At 42.6% G+C, this 21,335-nt stretch overlaps 1 protein-coding gene across 3 annotated transcripts in view; it reads left to right on the top strand.

Annotated features, from left to right (window-relative positions):
- The first annotated feature begins 350 nt into the window (after positions 1–350).
- Positions 351–21,335, top strand: part of LOC115132755 (collagen alpha-1(XXVIII) chain-like) — a 28,681-nt gene continuing 7,696 nt past the window's right edge. Inside the window, exons 1-15 of one of the 3 annotated variants that reach the window (XM_029665494.2) lie at positions 351–669; positions 844–991; positions 1,978–2,552; positions 5,193–5,213; positions 5,344–5,403; positions 6,160–6,213; positions 6,302–6,346; positions 6,527–6,553; positions 6,644–6,688; positions 7,194–7,238; positions 7,442–7,495; positions 15,888–15,956; positions 16,057–16,125; positions 16,263–16,331; positions 18,466–18,534. In XM_029665494.2, coding sequence (XP_029521354.1) covers positions 850–991; positions 1,978–2,552; positions 5,193–5,213; positions 5,344–5,403; positions 6,160–6,213; positions 6,302–6,346; positions 6,527–6,553; positions 6,644–6,688; positions 7,194–7,238; positions 7,442–7,495; positions 15,888–15,956; positions 16,057–16,125; positions 16,263–16,331; positions 18,466–18,534 — 1,344 coding nt within the window. In that variant the 5' untranslated portion in view covers positions 351–669; positions 844–849. Of the gene's footprint in view, positions 670–835; positions 992–1,977; positions 2,553–5,192; positions 5,214–5,294; positions 5,404–6,159; positions 6,214–6,301; positions 6,347–6,526; positions 6,554–6,643; positions 6,689–7,193; positions 7,239–7,441; positions 7,496–15,887; positions 15,957–16,056; positions 16,126–16,262; positions 16,332–18,465; positions 18,535–21,335 lie in introns of those variants that run through there. The other 2 variants (XM_029665500.2, XM_029665506.2) reach the window with 2 other exon arrangements.

Genomic DNA, 21,335 nt, shown 5'->3' with positions numbered 1-21,335 from the left:
ATTATTCCCAGAATGAGACATCAGGTGAATATGGGTCAGAAACGGGAATTTACCCTGGTTCACCAGTGGATAATAGTAAAAGTTACAAGGCAACAAACAAGAATGGACAAAGGCCCATATTATATATATGCATATGCATATGATTTTTGTTATTACAGCCCAGATGTGCCATCCCATCCCCTATTTATAAAAATGAAAACTATTATAAAAAATAACATTTCACCCCCACTCTCTCCCACAGCCTAGCCCTGCCCCTCGAGAGCTCCATGCCCCACCCCTCTCCAAACATGGAGTGGTTGTGAGTGAAAAGGGGCTGGTTCTGCCTCTACTGTTATTCAGTGTGTCTGTGTGAGGATGGCTGCAACTAAAGAGACCTCAGGGAACCCAGTGTGAGCCAGAGCGCAGCCTTTTCACAGACCCTCCCCTCACTGCTGCCGTACTGCAGACATCCTACCTGGCCTGACCAGCTCCCATCCTGCAGACTGGACACCATCACCACCACAGGAGCAGGACAATATCCGGAGTCTAAGTGGAACTTAACCTGAACAACACCTGAAACAGTCTTCATTTTTCCCTATGATTCTCTATTTCGCTCACGTTCACCTTACCCTGTCCTGAACACTGTACTGAGCTGAGTATATTGGAGACCTGAGCCTGCAGCACTGTCTCGTGAGTATGTGCAGGATCAAGTTAAAATGATACAGGTTATGGGTTTCAGTCAATGGTGGACTTTTGCACCTCTGTGTTGGTGTGCAGATGTTCATGTGAGTTTCTACCTGAACACAAGATGAATCTCTCTCTCTCTCTCTCTCTCTCTCTCTCGCTCTCTCTGGAGGAGAACAGGTGGTGATGTCCCCCTGTCTGTACTGGTTCTTGCTGCTCTGTAGACTCCACAGTCTCTGGGCTCAGGATGACTATGATGAGAGAACCGTGGACAGGAGAGGCAAGAACAAACTACTGACAACCAACGTCATACCCAAGAATGGCCAATGTAAGAGTAAAAAAAAAAAGTTTATTGTTTATTAGTTTGTTTATTAGTTTGAAAGGAGAGACACAGAAAAGCTTTTCTGAGACATAGTGTTGCTAGAAATGGTAGGATACCTTCACTTCAGAAAATACATAGGTTAAGCTTCCATCACTGAAAAAATGTGTGGCTACAAGAAAAACTTGCAATCATCTTATTTTAAAGAGTCTTTGGCAGAAGATGGGACCCACTTAAAAAATGATTATATCTCACAGCCAGGTTTAGAAACCCATCCATCTCAGTGGCAACTGTTCTGTTCCTTGAACAGAACAAGAGCTATGTATCCCCGGGCACATTCTCTCGGACATGTTTCTTTGAACATAAATGTGATTTATTCCCGGTTTATATTGGATCTTTGCCCTAGCTCCTTTAAAAATATTGTAGGTTAGGATGCCTCGTGTGAGTCGTGTCTCCTAGAGCCTTTTAGATATCAGACAGGAATCAGGAACATCAGTTCACAGTTCAAGTCATGGCGCCCCTCCAAGCTTCACTTCCACCTTGATCAATAAATCATATCAGACCTTTTCTGGGTTCAATTTTCTCTCTGTCATTAAGGTTCAGGATCTCAGAACTTAACCTTCTGACTTGTGATCAGTTGCTGGCCAATGTTGGTCTTGAGCTGGATGTGAGAAAGTACCTAGTTTGATCCAGGTCTGATCTCCTGCTTTGAAATGGTAGTGACCTCATCTCTGTGAACCATATAATGTAGCTAGCTAATGTTGTACCCGGTACGTACATGATGATTGAACGGATGAATGAACCTTCTTTGGTGTTAGCGGTTAACATAAGAAAGTACCCAGTTTTACCCATATCGGATCTCCTGCTTTGAAATGGGATTGACCCCAGCTCTGCCCTCTGCCAACCAAAGACTGACAAATTAGCAGTACCTCTTGTGTAATGTGCATGGTACATGATAAATTAACAATTGGTTAATCCTTTTTTCATGTTCTCAGCACTTTTGAACGAGGGCTGTGGCCTGGAGCTGGCCTTCCTGGTGGACAGCTCGGAGAGCGCCAAGGACAACCACGCCCAGGAGAAGATGTTCGCCACAGATGTGGTTGAACGCCTACAGGTGGTCAAGCTGCAGACGGGCCGGGCTCTCAGCTCGCGAGCCGCCCTCCTGCAGTTCAGCAGCCATGTGATCATCGAGCAGACCTTCAAGCAGTGGAGGGGGGTGGCTAACTTCAAGACTCGCATCGCGCCCATCAGATACATCGGCCACGGCACCTACACCACCTATGCCATCACCAACCTGACCAAGATCTACATGGAGGAGTCAGAGCCAGGGAGCATCAGGGTGGCCATACTGCTGACGGACGGCATCCCCCACCCCAGGAACCCAGACATCTTCTCCGCCGTGGCAGACGCCAAAAACCAGGGCGTGAAGTTCTTCATGGTGGGCATCACGCCCGCGGCCAATGACGCCTCCAACGTGGCACAGCTTCGCCAGCTGGCCAGCTCCCCAGCCAATCGCTACCTCCATAACCTTCAGGACAGGGGCATCGTGGACAAGGTCATCAAAGAGATTGTAAGTGCAACATCATCACGTTTCGTCATCTGGTTCAGGTTGTGGTTTGTTGAGATGTAAATTCAGTCCACATTTTTAGGTGTCTAAAGAAGAAGTCTCTCTGTAGTTTGCTGAATGTGTCTCATGGCTGTATAACTGCTGAAGGTAGAGCATTTTAAATCTGTGTGGACTCCTCCCTCTTGGGAATTAGCATTCACCATCGGAATGACAAATCAGGCTTTGTCAAAGCCGGGCCATAGTTTGCTCATCGCTTTTTGGATATTACCATGTTTTCAACAAACTGGGCCTTGACAATGTGTTGAGAAGAAATGGATGCAAATATATTTGGATTACACAATATTATGTAGGCTTACTCATGTCAAGACTCGCATGCTTTTTCTTTGCCGGTTGGAAAGTACTCATGTATATTTAGTGTTTAAGCATTCAGTTTAGGACTGAGAATAATTGATATACTTTTTGGGGGCATCCTGTGTGGTTTCAACTCACTGCACCTGCTAAGTTGTTGTCATAGTTCCTGGTGATTTGGCCCCCTCTGTCATCACAGACACAGTACCTTTATGATCATACTGTTATCGCTCTAGCAGCTTGTTTAGTCTAAACTTGACATGGGGAAATGCAGACGTCACTATTTTTGACTGTGGCCCCTGGCTGGTGTTCCTGAGGCATTTTGTTGGAAACCATTCTGGTGTTTCAAACTATTTGAACCACATTAACTTAAACCTCAGGTGTAAGTATTAAGGGAAATTAACCCATTGATGTCTCTCCAAGAAGACTAATTTGGGCATGAAACAGTACAGTAGGTCTAGAGACACAATGAGTTCAGGACCTGTTTAACTATAAAATATGTTCTACGTTAAAACTCTTTGTGGAAAACTACTGTGTGCAGTAGGAAGGAAGCTCAGCAAGATCATGCATGGCTAAGTAGCTCTATGAGTCTCAGGCACACCACTCGACTTCTAAACCAATTGTCGACGCAGGCGTTAGACAACATGATCAAGACAATCTGGTCATCAAATCCACATTAACCAGCAGCACTTGCATTAGTTAAGCGCTCTACTGCTAGATCCTTATGGACTGGTTTGAGTTTCAGTCGGGTACACAATAGCACCCAGTCCACACAGAGGCTTTCATCCTGTTTCAGGCAGCATCTGTATGTCATAAGACTGTCTGTCCCATTAGCTTGTCTTTTATCTCTTGTATGCTTCTGTCTCCGGCTGGTTCAGCTCCAACCCGCTCACAGTAAGAATAAGCAGACCTTCTGTGGTGGCTTCAGGTGCTTCTCTGCAAGCAGAAATATACTTTGGCTGCGCCGAGACGTTATATTGACCATTGCATGTGGTTTGTGTTTGTTTCTGTGGAATTTCAACCATTCTCCCACCATAAAGAATGTGGCTGGCTTTCATGTCCAGACAGAAAAGCAATAACAAGTTTTGGGCAACAGAAGAATTTTTGTACCACTTTTTTTTAGGATTAGGTCTCCAGCTGACAGGATCAGGGGCTGGAGGTTGTAGTAGACTTGTACGGTGAGATGGAGGCAGAGGTTGAGATGGACTAAGAACTAGTCACACAACTGAGTTTAGAGAACCCTGGGAAAACTTACCACTCCAGCCTAAACTTTCCTGAAATGAGCAACTTTAAAACAGGTTACATGAACCAACCCCATATCACTTGGATCATCCAAAATGCACCTCAACAGGTATTTCAGCAATCAACATTAAAATTACCAGTCTACACACAATCCACATCGGTGTAGCCTACACGTCGGTGATACAATGTAACTTTAAATTCTAATAAACGTTGTTAAACGTTAAAGCTAGGCTACTTGTGTTTAATCTTCTGTATAACAATATGAGATGTCTAGCAGTAGGAATTTGATTGAAATCGCAAGCAACATGAATAAACATAAGCCAACATTAGCAGTCTGTTTGTGGCCTAAACTATGGAAAGGAACTACTGGGCAAAAACTGGTTGAATCAAATTTGTTTCCACATCATTTTAACAATACAATTCAACATGACGTTGAATTAGCATGGAAAACTGATTGGATGTTTTTTTAAAGTCCTGTATTTTTTTTATACCCAGTGACATTTCTTTGTTGATTTAACATTGAATTCACACTAGTTGACATCAGTCACATAGTATAAATGATTGGAGACAGGTGGAGGAATTTGTAATAGGGGGGTTTAATACTCCACCCAAAAAGACATGCCATGAAAAGGTATGGGGACAAAGCCCAAAACAAACACGTATATAAAATACAGGGATGTAACCCAAACAGAAGAGCGAGGTTAAACCACAGGATGCGACCCGTAATAACAAGTGCACACTACTACTACTACTACTACTACTACTACTACTAATCAGGGGGGAATTGGAATCAGGTGTGCGTAATGAGACAGTTCAGTGACGCCTAGAGGCCGGTGATAGACCTGCACAGAATGAGTGCAGCAGTAGCAGTACCGGGGGAATCCGTGACAATCTCAACCAAACGTAAATCAAAACTAGACTTAAGTCTGCGCCAAGTGGGGAGAGGAATGTCCTGACTTTGTTCAACAGTCACTGTCTCGCCATGAGATATGTGTAGAATAAATATGAAGTGGACTACATTTTGACCAATGATTTGTTTTTCTCATTTCACAGACGGAGTTGGCTGATGAGGGGGTAAGTCCCAGTTATCTAGACCTACTAATCTTGATATACTGCATCCTTTTCACACATTAGTCAATGAACTCTCCTCTTTAGGAGTCTGAACTCCTGTCTGACCCCCTATGCTGTGTCCCTGTGGTTTAAGTGTCCTCTGGCCCTGAAGTGTGCATGTGACAAGGGAGAGAGGGGACCCATTGGCCTCCAGGTAAGTGTCTGAACATGACCAGCATCACCCTCAAGCTCCCCCCGACATCAATACATTGAGATCACAGCCCCCTTTCGAATTGAACATCCTGTAGTGGACGATTTCTTCAAAACTGATGGACTGTACAGTACCAACACACAAAGCCTGCCTTGATGCTTACACGTGAGATAATTGAGGGGCTTTGGAAGGCTTTATTGATTTGCGTGGTTAGAGGAAATTCATATCTGCTTCCCTGAAGCAGTGGTAGTGTAGCAAATGCTTAACATTCCTACTTCACTTTATGATCAGCAAACTGGTACAGATATTGGCTTGGGAAAATCTGCAGAATTCTGCTGTTGTAGGTTACATAAAAATGTATGTTTCCAGGATATCTAATAAGGATGCATTCGTTTTTTTAAAGACAAAGGCAGTCACGATATCCTCACCAGTAAATAGGTAATTGTAGTCATTTTACCTAACTGATAATTACTACTGTAGACTGTTCCCTTGGTGACCAGACATTGTAGACGATCATAATCTAGAGGGTCAAAACCAGGAAGCCCCACTGGATGTACTTTGATGTACTTTAGTATTAGGGCCTGTACACAGTAATCACCGCCATTATCCTTCAACAGCCCAAAAGAGCAGTTTCCCAAACCAGAAGCAGCTGCCACACACTGATCAGATGCTGTTGAGGAGTACACACACACACACACACACCACAAATGAGATGTTTCTCTCCATACCATGCTGATGTGATTTCCCTTCCCTCCACAGGGCAAGAAGGGGAATTCTGGGGATGATGGGAACCCAGGTGTTAAAGGATCGAAGGTACTGGTGATTTGCTTTGCCTGTGTGTGTCTTCTTCCAATTAGTCGGTCATTCTGTTTTTAAAACCTTAATTCTCTCTTTCTTACAGGGTGAGAGCGGGCACAGTGGACTTCCTGGTCGAGATGGGGAAGAGGTCAGTACAGAGGGCATAACCAAAACACCTGCTGTTATATTATTAGATGAATGTACACAGCTATTGACACAGACTTCAACAACTCAGCATTGCTAACTATAAAGACAAGGATTCTGTTCTGAGGTCTGTGACAATGTTTTGATCACTGTCTCCTCGCTAATCAAGATTGTTTCTACTCAGGGCAAGCCGGGCTACAAAGGAGAGCAGGTAGAGTATGAATCTCCAGATCAATATCCCTCTGGGTGTCCTAGTATTTCATAAATGTGACACAATGTACCTACCTCATTTTCCTTGTAGGGGGAGAGAGGAGAATGTGGCACGCCTGGAATCAAAGGAGACAGGGTACAGTGTATTTTTCTTTTGTTTTTGTCATCAAATGTTTTTTGATTTAGTCAAATTAAGTTACAACTCCCCTGCCCCCGTCCCAATCGCACCCCTACCAAGGACCTAAGGCAGGGGTGTCAAACATATGGCATGCGGGCTGGATCCGGCCTGCGACGGGGTCCAATCCCGCCCTTGGGCGGTTTGAGTAATTAAAAAAACATATTTAAACAATGAACTAAATGAGTTTGACACCCCTGACCTAAGGGACCATTGGGTCAAAGTGTCTTCTTTAGCTCCATGAATGCGAGCTGCAGTGCATTTTTGTTTAATGATATTTGATGTGTTTAGCTTTAGTGTCAGTACATACCAGTCTGTTTATACTTTAGCCAACCTTTTGTGTTGCTGGCTAGTTTTTGTTTGTCTGGGCTATGATGTAGCACTGATGAATGCAGACAGTGTTGACTGTGCCTCCTGTTTGTTTGTCATGTTTTGACATGAACTGACTGACCCCCTCCTTCTCCAGGGGCCTGAGGGGCCCGTTGGCACCAGGGGAAACAGAGGGCTACAGGTAAGCCTCTGTTCTAGAATCCTTTGTGTCGGCCATCTTTGTTAAGAATGTCACAAGCAAGGTAGTTTCAATGGTTAGTCACTGACAGACCCCAGTTTACTATCTAAGTAAAACATGTCCTTCAAGCTGCCCTCTAAATTTAAAACTCAATTGTGTTTGTATACTTGTCCATTTGTAGACTACTTTATTCTGTCTTCTCACAGGGGTTACCTGGTCCAAATGGCGATGTCGGGCCTGAGGGTATCATGGGGAAAAAAGTGAGTTTTACTTAATAAAACCCAATACCTTTCATTAACAGTATCACTCACAGAAAGCCATTAGTTAGATGAACCACATCTGCCCATAGGATGGAAGAGAAAGAAACTACTTTGTGACTGACTGACTGACTGGCTGACTGAATGACTGACTGAATGACTGGTCTGTCTTACGTGCCAGAATATCCACCACTCCTAAGGTCACATTTGATCAATGGGTTGAAACTATCTCAAATCCATACGGATAACTAATAAACTACATCATAGTTTATTGACAGGACTACATCAGTTCTGTCTGGGTTTATGGAATCTGGTTTGGATCAGATCTGACACCAAGTCCAGACCGAGACCAGAAGATAGTCATTTTGTCAAATCACCACCATAATAAGAGTGTTTCTGTGTTCATATTTCAGAACAACATATGGATTCTTTAGACATTCAGAATAGTGGAAAAATGCATGCTGAGAGAAAATAGAGCCACTCAAATTATTACAGTGGGGAAAAATATGCCTTCTATAACATGAAAGAAGGGCTAAGGGTTTATAAAATCATTATTATAATTATATTATTCTTTTCAATGATGTTCTGATTTAATCTCTTCAGTTTTTGTTGGAAAGGAAAGGGTTAACACTGAAGTGAGAAAAAAAACATCCAATCAGGATTTTTATTTTGCTGGTCTCTGGGGAGATCAATCTAGCTAACTAAGTCAGCCATTGGCTAGGCCATCAGAAGCGCGATAGAAGGCATCTGCCATTTAACTGTATTTTAGCATCATTTTGGAATGACAGTGGAATCAACCAATCACATGTTGATTTATTGAGTGGGACCGTTTTTTACAAAAGCCTTCTCGAAGGCCAAGAGGTCACTGTGCAATAGCGAGCTGTAGTTTTCCCATGGCCTAGCTAGCTTTTGTTGTAGGCTAGTTTGCAGCAGCAGGTGTTATTGAAGAGGGTGTTGTTGCTAATTTGTTAGCTTCCCCCTTTTCAATAATAACTTCAACAAGAAGTTATGTTTCAAATAATCGTCATCTGGTGAGTGGAATTGTTTTTTTTTTATTGCAGCGCGCTTGCTGTTAGCCATCTCTTTGAAAATAACTTGCGTATGAAACATTGTTGCATTTTAACTTTAGTTTACCAGTTACTTTGTGTGCTAAACTTCAAATGTTTTTGCAATGGGAAATCATTTTGATTGGGAAATGCTTAATGGTTGTGTTTTTGTATGGTTTTATGATTGGGACCCACTGGTTTATTATGTCTGAGTGAATGGACTACTTATCCTTTAACATCATGCTGTGTGTGACTGTTGTCTTTCCATCGGCCCTATGTAGTGGTGACTGAAGAAACAGGTATACTCTAATTTTGCCAAAACGTTCCCAAACAGTGGGAAGGAAAGGCGCCCTGTGCGAAAATTCCTATGTTTTCCTATAGGTTTTTCAGATTTTCACTCTCAACATCAACTTTTTTTGTATAGAAAAAATATTAAGATGTTATGTTCTAAGTCCACAACAATGCTTAAACCAGATTATATCTGGGTGGGCCTGGCCAGTAGCGGTGGGTGGGGGGAAAAAAAAAATCCAAATTACAACCTATGTTGTGATAATTGCGTTGTTTGCTCTATAACCCATTAATTCATGCGCCACCAATATATACAATAAGGTTGTGACAACAAAAAGATAAGTCACACAGTGGTGGCATAAATTCAGCTACACACACACGTTTTTTTTTCATCACAAAACCGGGGGGAGCTACAACTCCCCTGCCCCCAAACAGCTACAAACAGTTATCACCTGCAGCATGGTCAAGCAAGTTAATGTTTTGACAGTTTACTAAACAGCTACTGATTTAGAACCAGAGTTACCGCAGGTCAGCACAAAGACCACAGGGGCACTGCCTCCGCTATTCCAGCACCATTTCAACTTAAACATTTAAACATCATCAAATCAACAAGGCTATATATGCTTAGTTTAATATACTGAAAACAAATGTAAAGATACCAAAAGCAATTTAGTTCAATCAATGTTGCGAAATATCATGTGGCTGTCCCTGGTTCTGATTTTTGTGTGCATATTTTTTGCACTCACACTAGTTGAACACCAAGGCCATCCTCCTCTCTTTCATGTTGGCAAACCGGTCTATGGCTCTGTTATACAATACACGTTTAGCTTTTGCTGTCATATACTACCTAGCTAAAATGCTGGCTAGCCTGACCTCCTTGCATGGGCAACAATGAACCAGCTAAGTTTTCTAGCTAGTTAACGTGAGCCTACTAGGCTACATCTAGTCTACATATTGAACTTATTATCTCAGGCCTGTGGAACAACATTCAGTTATGGTTGGATCAGAATCCATGTCATAATCATTGGCCTGTGCAGACAGTTCATTCAAAACCACAAGTCCAAATCCCTGTCTCCATCCATGGTTTGCCAAAGGGCCGATTTAGCAATCTAGCTACTGCAGGCCATCAACATAGGCAGACCAGAAACAGACATGTTTTTTCTGGCTTCCCTTGGCAAACATGATTACACACCGCTTGGCCTGGCAGGTCCTGGCTCCCCAGCTTGTGGGACTATGTCCACCCATGCCTGCACCCCAGATGCAAACAGCACATGATGACAATTGCGCATTACAAATAGCCTACTAACCAACACTTCGGACCAAACTTGGTTTGCATACCCAACGTTGCCTTAGTTAGCATTTACTGGTAGATATCATAAGTTGAAACGTCTTTCCTACCCTCCTTGTTACCGAGAATGAAACTGAAGATCTCTTACAACTCTGTGTACTACTCTCCTCACAAAACAGCGCTAACTGGCTCAAACCAGAATAGAAAGGAGTGGGAGGCCCCTGTGCACAACTAAGCAAGAGGACAAGTACATTAGTGTCTAGTTTGAGAAACAGACGCCTCACAAGTCCTCAACTGGCAGCTTCATTAAATATTACCCGCAAAATGCCAGTCTCAGTGAAGAGGCGGCTCCAGACAGCGTTCCTTTGTCCAGTGTCTGTTCTTTTGCCCATCTTAATATTTTCCTTTTATTGGCCAGTCTGAGATATGGCTTTTTCTTTGCAACTATGCATAGAAGGCCAGCATCCTGGAGTCACCTCTTCATTGTTGGAGTTGAGACTGGTGTTTTGAGGGAGCAGTACACAGCGTTGTACGCGATCTTCAGTTTCTTGGCAATTTCTTGCATGGAATAGCCTTCATTTCTCAGAACAAGAATAGACGGATGAGTTTCAGACTAAAGTTCTTTGTTTCTTGCCATTTTCAGCTTGTTATCAAACCCTCATGCTGATGCTCCAGGTACTCAACTAGTCTAAAGAAGGCCAATTGTATTGCTTCTTTAATCAGGACAACAGTTTTCAGCTGTGCTAAACATAATTGCAAAAGGGTTTTCTAATCATCAATTAGTCTTTTACAATTATAAACTTGGATTTGCTAACACAACGTGCCACTGGAATACATGAGTGATAATGGGCTTAGGCAAAAAAGTATTTAGTCAGCCACAATTGTGCAAGTTCTCCCACTTAAAAAGATGAGGCCTGTAATTTTCATCATAGGTACACTTCAACTATGACAGACACAATCCAGAAAATCACAATGTAGGATTTTTAATGAATTTATTTGCAAATTATGGTGGAAAATAAGTATTTGGTCACCTACAAACAAGCAAGATTTCTGGCTCTCACAGACCTGTAACTTCTTCTTTAAGAGGCTCCTCTGTCCTCCACTCATTACCTGTATTAATGGCACCAGTTTGAACTTGTTATCAGTATAAAAGACACCTGTCCACAACCTCAAACAGTCACACTCCAAACTCCACTATGGCCAAGACCAAAGAGCTGTCAAAGGACACCAGAAACAAAATTGTAGACCTGCACCAGGCTGGGAAGACTGAATCTGCAGTAGGTAAGCAGCTTGGTTTGAAGAAATCAACTGTGGGAGCAATTATTAGGAAATGGAAGACATACAGAGACCACTGATAATCTCCCTCGATCTGGGGCTCCATGCTCCTGTGGGGTCAAAATGATCACAAGAACAGTGAGCAAAAATCCCAGAACCACACAGGGGGACCTAGTGAATGACCTGCAGAGAGCTGGGACCAAAGTAACAAAGCCTACCATCAGTAACACACTACGCCGCCAGGGACTCAAATCCTGCAGTGCCAGACGTGTCCCCCTGCTTAAGGCAGTACATGTCCAGGCCCATCTGAAGTTTGCCAGAGAGCATTTGGATGATCCAGAAGAAGATTGGGAGAATGTCATATGGTCAGATGAAACCAAAATATAACTTTTTGGTAAAAACTCAACTTGTCGTGTTTTGAGGACAAAGAATGCTGAGTTGCATCCAAAGAACACCATACCTACTGTGAAGCATGGGGGTGGAAACATCATGCTTTGGGGCTGTTTTTCTGCAAAGGGACCAGGACGACTGATCCGTGTAAAGGAAAGAATGAATGGGGCCATGTATCATGAGATTTTGAGTGAAAACCTCCTTTCATCAGCAAGGGCATTGAAGATGAAACGTGGCTGGGTCTTTCAGCATGACAATGATCCCAAACACACCGCCCGGGCAACGAAGGAGTGGCTTCGTAAGAAGCGTTTCAAATTCCTGGAGTGGCCTAGCCAGTCTCCAGATCTCCACCCCATAGAAAATCTTTGGAGGGAGTTGAAAGTCCGTGTTGCCTAGCAACAGCCCCAAAACATCACTGTTCTAGAGGAGATCTGCATGGAGGAATGGGCCAAAATACCAGCAACAGTGTGTGAAAACCTTGTGAAGACTTACAGAAAACGTTTGACCTCTGTCATTGCCAACAAAGGGTCTATAACAAAGTATTGAGAAACTTTTGTTATTGACCAAATACTTATTTTCCACCATAATTTGCAAATAAATTAATTAAAATCCTACAATGTGATTTTCTGGATTTTTGTTTTTCTCATTTAGTCTGTCATAGTGTACCTAGGCCTGTAATTTTCATCATCTCATCTTTTTAAGTGGGAGAACTTGCACAATTGGTGTCTGACTAAATACTTTTTTGCCCCACTGTATATATATAATATATTTTTTAACTACACTACTTTGGTACGCTCAGTGGGGATTAAGAAGTAAGTATACGCAATGCCCACTGAAAAAAAAAAGTGGGTATAAGGCTTATACAGTACCTGCATATACACCACACCACTGGCCCTTCGTGTTTTACAAAATATGCACTCTCCTACATGAGTGGGCTGGTATTGCGGTTGCTGTCCTTTCAGAATCACCAACCTGTCACACACTGGCCTGGGTCCAATAGGTTTGTGACTGTGCAAAAATGTATATAATAGATATAAAGGCTATTAAGATAGGACTGTGTGTATCTGGCTGACTGAATGGAAACTGATAATTCAATGTTTTTTTTTACTCTGAGTCAAGACCGAGTTCACATGTATCCAACACCCGAGACAAGACCGAGATACTCAATATGTAGTCTTGAGTAGAGGTCGACCAATTTAATCGGAATGGCCGAATTTTTTTTATTTTATTTTATTTTTATTTTTATTTTTTAATTCGGGCTTTTCATAACAATTGGAAATCTGTATTTTTGGGTGAGGATTTGCCTTTTTTCTTCAAGTCTTTTTTTTATACCTTTTATTTAACTAGGCTAGTCAGTTAAGAACACATTCTTATTTTCAATGACTGCCTAGGAACGGTGGGTTAACTGCCTTGTTCAGGGGCAGAACGACAGATTTTCACCTTGTCAGCTCAGGGGATTCAATCTTGCAACCTTACAGTTAACTAGTCCAACGCAATAACGACCTGCCTCTCTCTCGTTGCACTCCACAAGAAGACTGCCTGTTACTCGAATGCAGTAAGCCAAGATAAGTTGCTAGCTAGCATTAAACTTATCTTATAAAAAAACAATCAATCATAATCACTAGTTAACAACACATGGTTGATGATATTACTAAATATTATCTAGCATGTCCTGCGTTGCATATCTGACTGAGCATACAAGTATCTGACTGAGTGGTGGTAGGCAGAAGCAGGCGCGTAAACATTCATTCAAACAGCACTTTCGTGCGCTTTGACAGCAGCTCTTCGTTGTGCGTCAAGCATTGCGCTGTTTATGACTTCACGCCTATCAACTCCCGAGATGAGGCTCGTGTAACCGAAGTGAAATGGCTAGCTAGTTAGCGCGTGCTAATTGTCGTTGTGTTGCTGGTTCGAGCCCAGGGAGGAGCGAGGAGAGGGACGGAAGCTATACTGTTACACTGGCAATACTAAAGTGCCTATAAGAACATCCAATAGTCAAAGGTTAATGAAATGCAAATGGTATAGAGGGAAATAGTCCTATAATAACTACAACCTAAAACTTCTTACCTGGGAATATTGAAGACATGTTAAAAGGAACCACCAGCTTTCATATGTTCTCATGTTGAAACGTTAGCTTTCTTACATAGCACATATTGCACTTTTACTTTGTTTTTGCATTATTTAAACCAAATTTAACATGTTTCATTATTTACTTGATGCTAAATAGATTTTATTGATGTATTATGTTAAAATAAGTGTTCCTTCAGTATTGTTGTAATTTTCATTATTACAAATAAACAAATAAAAATTGGCCGGTTTTTAATCGGTATCGGCTTTTTTGGTCCTCCAATAATCAGTATCGAAAAATCATAATCGGTCAACCTCTAGTCTCGAGACATCGGTATTGAGTACTACGCTGGTATCATTCCCACTGAGTAGACTGACTAGCTCTGGTCCAGGGTGTTCCGTGCAGGATGCCGATGCTGAGCCTTCTGCAAGCCGCACATCACGCCCTGGACCAGAGCTACAGAAAGACCGATTTCAAGTGTGGCCCAAAAGCAGATGGCAGACGATTTGACCAAGTATGTGTACATTAATGTTTTGAATGGATACATTACTTTCTAAGTATCATCAGTCATTGCACGAACGCCACAGACCCTTTGAGGGATTTGTAATCATGTTATTATCTTGTCAGTTTGTTTTTCAAACTTCTCTCAGCGACATTACTGCCAAGTCTGACATATGCCCACACTCACAGTCAGGCAGTCAGAGGCTTAATTGTTTTGAAAGATTCTTCATGTTGCTTGTTTGACTGTCATCCAAGATCAAATGAATGGCAGACTAATGTCTGGCATTTAGCTTCGCACGACATGTTGGAAATGGAACAGAAAAAAATGTGCGGTATGTAGACTATCAGTCTTCTCACACTGCTATTAGAATTCCATACATAATTATTGGAACAGTGAAGCATGTTTTCTTCTTTTGGCTCTATACTCCAAAAGTTTGGATTTGAAATCAAACAATGATTTTGAAATTGAAGTGCAGACTGTCAGCTTTAAATTTAGGGTATTTTCACCCATATTGGGTGAACCGTTTTGAAATTACAGCACTTTAAGTACATAGTCCCCCCCCATTTCACTTATGTGTATTAAAGTAGTAAAATGTTAAGTATATGGTCCCATATTCATAGCATACAATGACTACGTCAAGCTTGTAACTCTACACATTTGAATGCATTTGCTCTTTGTTTTGGTTCTGTTTCAGATTTTTTTGAGCCCCAAAAAAATGAATGCTAAGTAATGTATTGTGTAATTTTGGAGTCACTTTTATTGTAATTAAGAATAGAATATGTTTCTAAACACTTATACATTAATGCAGATGCTACCATGATTACGGATCATCCTGAGTGAATCATCAATAATGATGAGTGAGAAAGATGCACAAATATCATACCCCCAATACATTCTAACCTCTCACCATAACAGTAACAGGGAAGGTTAGCATTTTGGAGGGGTATGACATTTGTGTGTCTAACTTTCTCATGGGGGGGCACAAAAAGTGCACGATTCACCTGATATGGATGAAAATACCTTTAAATTAAAGCTGACAGTGAACTTTAACCTCAGTCAAACTTTTGGAGCATAGAGCCATAAGAGAAAAAAATGATTCACTGTCCCAATAATTACAGAGGGCACTGTGTTTTGAATAATGGCTTTTAACAATAGTGATTTGACTATGAGGGAATTCTCCAGGAGTTTCAGAACACCTAGTGCTAGCCTGAACCCCCCCATTTGATTGATGGAAGATGTGTGAGGGGGAAAAAGTTCAGGTTTGAGGTCAGTATGTGTATTGGTTTATGTGGTGAGGTAATGGCTGGGTTAGTGATGGAGATGGTGTGAGGTTAGAGATGAGAGGAATTCAAAGGAAATGATGTCACCTCATTCGAAGAGTTCTGGTGTTGATGGCCCATAGTGGAAGAGAAGGAGGGAGAGACACAGAGTTATGAATTGCTGTTGTGCCAAACACTTTTCGATATGAATTTCCTGTATACTGAAGTGTGTGTGTCTGTTCCTGCATGGTTACGTGTGTGTGTGTGTGTGTTTTATAGGGGGAGCGGGGACTTTCTGGGCCACCTGGAATCCAAGGAGAAACTGGGATTGGGCTTCCTGGACCCAAGGTATCACTCCATCCCATTGTTTTGAAAAATGAGGGAATTACATTTTCCCCCAACCACCTGTTGTGTCTCACCTTGCGGGTGTTCCACTCTATCTCTGCAGGGTGATGTGGGGTTCCAGGGGCGACTGGGGCCTCCAGGGCCACCTGGCTTAGGGGAGCCTGGACAACCGGTGAGTTAGCACGACCACAATGTACGCTTGCATTTATGAATACTCATAAATGACTCAGTGAAATGGGTGTTCATGTAGCTGTGTATGGAGTCTATGGTTATTCAAGTCTGTTCACCATTGGTTGATTTGTTTCACAGGGGCCTCAAGGGCCACAGGGTGTCCAAGGAGAGAAGGGTCCTATAGGAGAAGGCTTCGCCGGGCCAAAGGTATGACTGAGCGTCTGCAGAGATGTGTCCCGGTCTGGGCTCCAGATATGTGGCTGTAAAACCAGCAACATCACATGGATGATGGTTATAGGAGAAGATGCAGCGCCATAAAAGTCCATCTGAATTACACCTCTATTTGGTATCACAGTGTCACATGCAATGGATCTATCGATCAGTGATTTCTTGTTCTACTACGGAGTAACATCCAGCATGCAGGTAGGCAGAGTTCCAAAGGATGTCAGGTGAACCCATACAGGCCCTGGGCTGGGAAACACCCAGAAGCTATTCAGAATCCCTGTAGAACATGAAAGGAGTGAGTCATTCAACTGAGACCAGAAGGAAGAAATGAGTCCATCTGCTTTTCACTGGGTTGCTCAGGCACACATGGGCCACATCTGCCCAAACCAGACCTCTCTCTTTCTCCCTGCTCTAACATATCCTCTGAACTCAAGTGTTACCAGGATACGGCTATGCTATTTGAATTGCAGTGAGTGTCTTGCCTTCAAAAGATATTATGTTATACTGTAGCTTACGCCCTTGTTGCGACTTGTAAGAGAATGGTTGTAAATGCAATGCAAACATGCCATTCCTTTAGAGAGAGCTGTGTTATGGTAATGACAGTTTTATATAGATATATATTGCCTACTTCGCGACAAGGAAAACATTATGCTTCCAGTGGCAGGTGAGGTAACACCGATCAACAAATGTTTTGATCATTCCTGAATGGCCTGTGTAAACAACGCTTGATTACGTTTTGGGAACGCACTTGAGTAACATCATGCCAAATGTGATCTCTGTTTGACGAAGTTGCAACTTTGACTCATAATAGTCTAGTCAACTGACTGAGGAGATGCATCCTTTTTATTGCATGTTTTTCATTGAAACCTCAGTCCACTCAGATCCTATCATTAGAGATATTTATCTGGCAGTTTACCCTGGAGAGAGTGACTGTGTGAGTTTCCACCAGTCATCTAGAAGCGTCTACCGTTAAGAGATGGCCTCAAGGCTTTTACTTTCCTGCATTGAAGCTGACCCCAGACACACAGCTCTGGTTATGAGCAGCAGTGCTCTGTTGCTAGTCACAAGTTCTGACAAGTTCCAGATTCATGAGAGCTGAAAAGATTTTTCCTGCTACCCTTGTCATCAACACCTGCTGGGGTGAAGAAATGTGGGATTTATGAGTACATTATATCTATGCTCCGGTGCAGGTATGTTGCTAGTTTGTCCTTAGGTATTGCTAATGCTGTAGCTGCAGAGTGTATTCTCCCCAGACCTGAGGTAACCTCTGAGGTAATGGACATGTTTTACACACATCTCTCTCTGCTTCAAATTTGATTATTGTGTAAAGTCCTTCACCATGTTTATTTATTTTAGTCTTCTATCATTTTCAAGTCGGAGCCTGACTCTTGCAGTAACTAAGTACAAAGAACACTCCGCGACATTCAGGTGGTCGCTGTGGTTTCCATCTCCCCCAGTGCTGATCTACTCACGCTCAGTGCCAAAGCCCTTCGCTGGAAAAATGAGAGTAACACTAAACATGTCCTCCAGCATCTCAACATCTGTCAGAACCCGCCTCGACCTGTGTGGTCTCCCTGGAACTTTCCTTGTAGGTCCAGAGTGGATGCATGCAAGGCTGGGAATATATCTGAAGAAGTTTCCAGAACCCCTTTCACGTTCCTGTTTAGACTTCCTGTCTCTCACGCAGGAACAGACACAGTAAACGAACGTCCGTTGTCACCTTGCGAACCATCCTCGGCGTGGCACATAGATAGACGTAAACACAAATTACAACAGAGTGCTTGAACCTTTTGCCAAGACGTAAGGAAAAGCTCAGTTTAGCGTTTCCAGAATGTTCCATTGTTCCCATCAGCCTTGTGATTGTTGGTTAGCGGGATCATGGTTGTTTTCCCATCAATTAATAACTGTCTGTGTTGCTGTTATCTATCTTAGAGCAGAATCCTAATCTGAAATCTATATCACTCATTGACATCAGTAGATGAAAGTCTGAGTTATGCGCACAGATCTCAAATTGGGATTCTGCCTTCACTGTATGGCTGGTGTGAGTTTCTCTCTCGGGTGTGTGAGAGACTGCAGAGTTGAAAATAATTTAAGAGCTGTGTTTGTCCCTCCGCAGGGGGACCGGGGCCTGGAGGGGCCGAGGGGGCCCAGAGGACAGCCCGGCGCTGGAATCAAAGGAGACGAGGTACAGTATAGACTGTAAAACTACATCTGGGTGAATGGCCTTCACACAAACACGCAGTGTTCCCCAGGAACATATAAAGCGCCTTGGGTAAGGAGTGGCCAGAAGCACTGGCGTCTGGGTCTCATTCAGACTGAGGTTATATATGAGGCCTCTATTGAATCTGTGTGGTGATGAATCACATAGGGGTCAAGGCCTGGACTCTGTGCTGTGAGAAAGTTCATGGGTGAAGTAAAGGCTGATGTAAAGGGTTCATATCAATTGTCTAAAGTGGCCTCCTCTCCTCATCTCTTCTCCTTCATTGTTTTTTAAAGGTCTGGACAGGTGGATGGAAAGTCCTGGTTCAGAAAGGTTCCTGTCTTTTGCTTTCACCTAGTCTGTGTTTTCAGATAAAGGGGAGGAGACAAGGAGAGGAAGCTACTTAACACTATTGGGATGAATCCTCATTCTACCTGAACAACGTGTGTACGGTCAGAAATAGAATCACGGTCCCACACTGATTATGGGATATGAATTGATGACGTTTGTAAACTGGGTGGTTCGAGCCCTCAATGCTGATTGGCTGACAGCCATGATATATCAGACCGTATACCACGGGTATGACAAAACAGTTATTTTTGCTGTTCTAATTACGTTGGTAAACAGTTTATAATAGCAATAAGGCACCTCTGGGGTTTGTGATGTATGGCCAATATACCACAGCTAAGGGCTGTGTCCAGGCACTCTGCGTTGCGTCGTGCTTAAGAACAGCCCTTAGCCATGGTTTATTGGCCATATACAACACCCCCTTGGGCCTTATTGCTTAATTACACCATTATGAATTAAGCAAACAGCGATAGAATTCCGGTAGCTGATGATCATCCTCACAGATTTAAACATTAATTGACCTTAAAATTGTGTTTGTTCTTGGTCAGATTAGTCTTGGCAAGTTTAGCCTTGTGGTGAAATTCATCCTTGGGATATTGGCAGTGCTTTCATCATATAATGAGTGCAATCCTTCAGCAAGAATGGAGTTAGCTAACATTCTGTGTTTACGCCATGTAACTTTATAGTGTCAACGGAGCTGTTATAAAGTGAGCCAAGCTGGCATTTTATAGATGAGGCATGCATGTACAGTGGGGCAAAAAAGTATTTAGTCAGCCACCAATTGTGCAAGTTCTCCCACTTAAAAAGATGAGAGGCCTGTAATTTTCATTATAGGTACACTTCAACTATGACAGACAATGAGAGAAAAAAATCCAGAAAATCACATTGTAGGATTTTTAATGAATTTATTAGCAAATTATGGTGGAATATAAGTATTTGGTCAATAACAAAAGTTTATCTCAATACTTTGTTATATACCCTTTGTTGGCAATGACAGAGGTCAAATGTTTACTGTAAGTCTTCACAAGGTTTTCACACACTGTTGCTGGTATTTTGGCCCATTCCTCCATGCAGATCTCTTCTAGAGTAGTGATGTTTTGGGGCTGTTGCTGGGCAACACGGACTTTCAACTCCCTCCAAAGATTTTCTATGGGGTTGAGTTCTGGAGACTGGCTAGGCCACTCCAGGACCTTGAAATGCTTCTTACGAAGCCACTCCTTCGTTGCCCGGGCGGTGTGTTTGGGATCATTGTCATGCTGAAAGACCCAACCACGTTTCATCTTCAATGCCCTTGCTGAATCACACGATACATGGCCCCATTCATTCTTTCCTTTACACGGATCAGTCGTCCTGGTCCCTTTGCAGAAAAACAGCCCCAAAGCATGATGTTTCCACCCCCATGCGTCACAGTAGGTATGGTGTTCTTTGGATGCAACTCAACATTCTTTGTCCTCCAAACACGACGAGTTGAGTTTTTACCAAAAAGTTATATATTGGTTTCATCTGACCATATGACATTCTCCCAATCTTCTTCTGGATCATCCAAATGCTCTCTAGCAAACTTCAGACGGGCCTGGACATTTACTGGCTTAAGCAGGGGGACACGTCTGGCACTGCAGGATTTGAGTCCCTGGCGGCGTAGTGTGTTACTGATGGTAGGCTTTGTTACTTTGGTCCCAGCTCTCTGCAGGTCATTCACTAAGTCCCCCGTGTGGTTTTGGGATTTTTGCTCACCGTTCTTGTGATCATTTTGACCCCACGGGGTGAGATCTTGCGTGGAGCCCCAGATCGAGGGAGATTATCAGTGGTCTCTGTATGTCTTCCATTTCCTGATAATTGCTCCCACAGTTGATTTCTTCAAACCAAGCTGCTTACCTATTGCAGATTCAGTCTTCCCAGCCTGGTGCAGGTCTCTGTTTCTGGTGTCCTTTGACAGCTCTTTGGTCTTGGCCATAGTGGAGTTTGGAGTGTGACTGTTTGAGGTTGTGGACAGGTGTCTTTTATACTGATAACAAGTTCAAACAGGTGCCATTAATACAGTTAACGAGTGGAGGACAGAGGAGCCTCTTAAAGAAGAAGTTACAGGTCTGTGAGAGCCAGAAATCCTACAATGTGATTTTCTGCATTTTTTTCCCCCTAATTGTCTGTCATAGTTGAAGTGTACCTATGATGAAAATTACAGGCCTCTCTCATCTTTTTAAGTGGGAGAACTTGCACAATTGGTGGCTGACTAAATACTTTTTTGCCTCACTGTATTACTGGGTCATTGGATCTGGAGTTGGTTTACTTTATTGCCTATCAAAATAGTAAATTGCATGAACATTCTCAATATTTAATAGCAAGGTGACTAGCAGGAGGATTTTTAGCACAGTATTTGTGTTATGTTGACTACTTTCCCTTCATTTAATAACAGTTAATGAAAGGGTGAATATCCAAAC

This window comes from Oncorhynchus nerka, linkage group LG2, assembly GCF_034236695.1.
Source record: "Oncorhynchus nerka isolate Pitt River linkage group LG2, Oner_Uvic_2.0, whole genome shotgun sequence".
In the NCBI taxonomy this organism is placed as follows: Eukaryota; Metazoa; Chordata; class Actinopteri; order Salmoniformes; family Salmonidae; genus Oncorhynchus; species Oncorhynchus nerka.
This window is presented reverse-complemented; position numbering and strand designations above follow the sequence as displayed.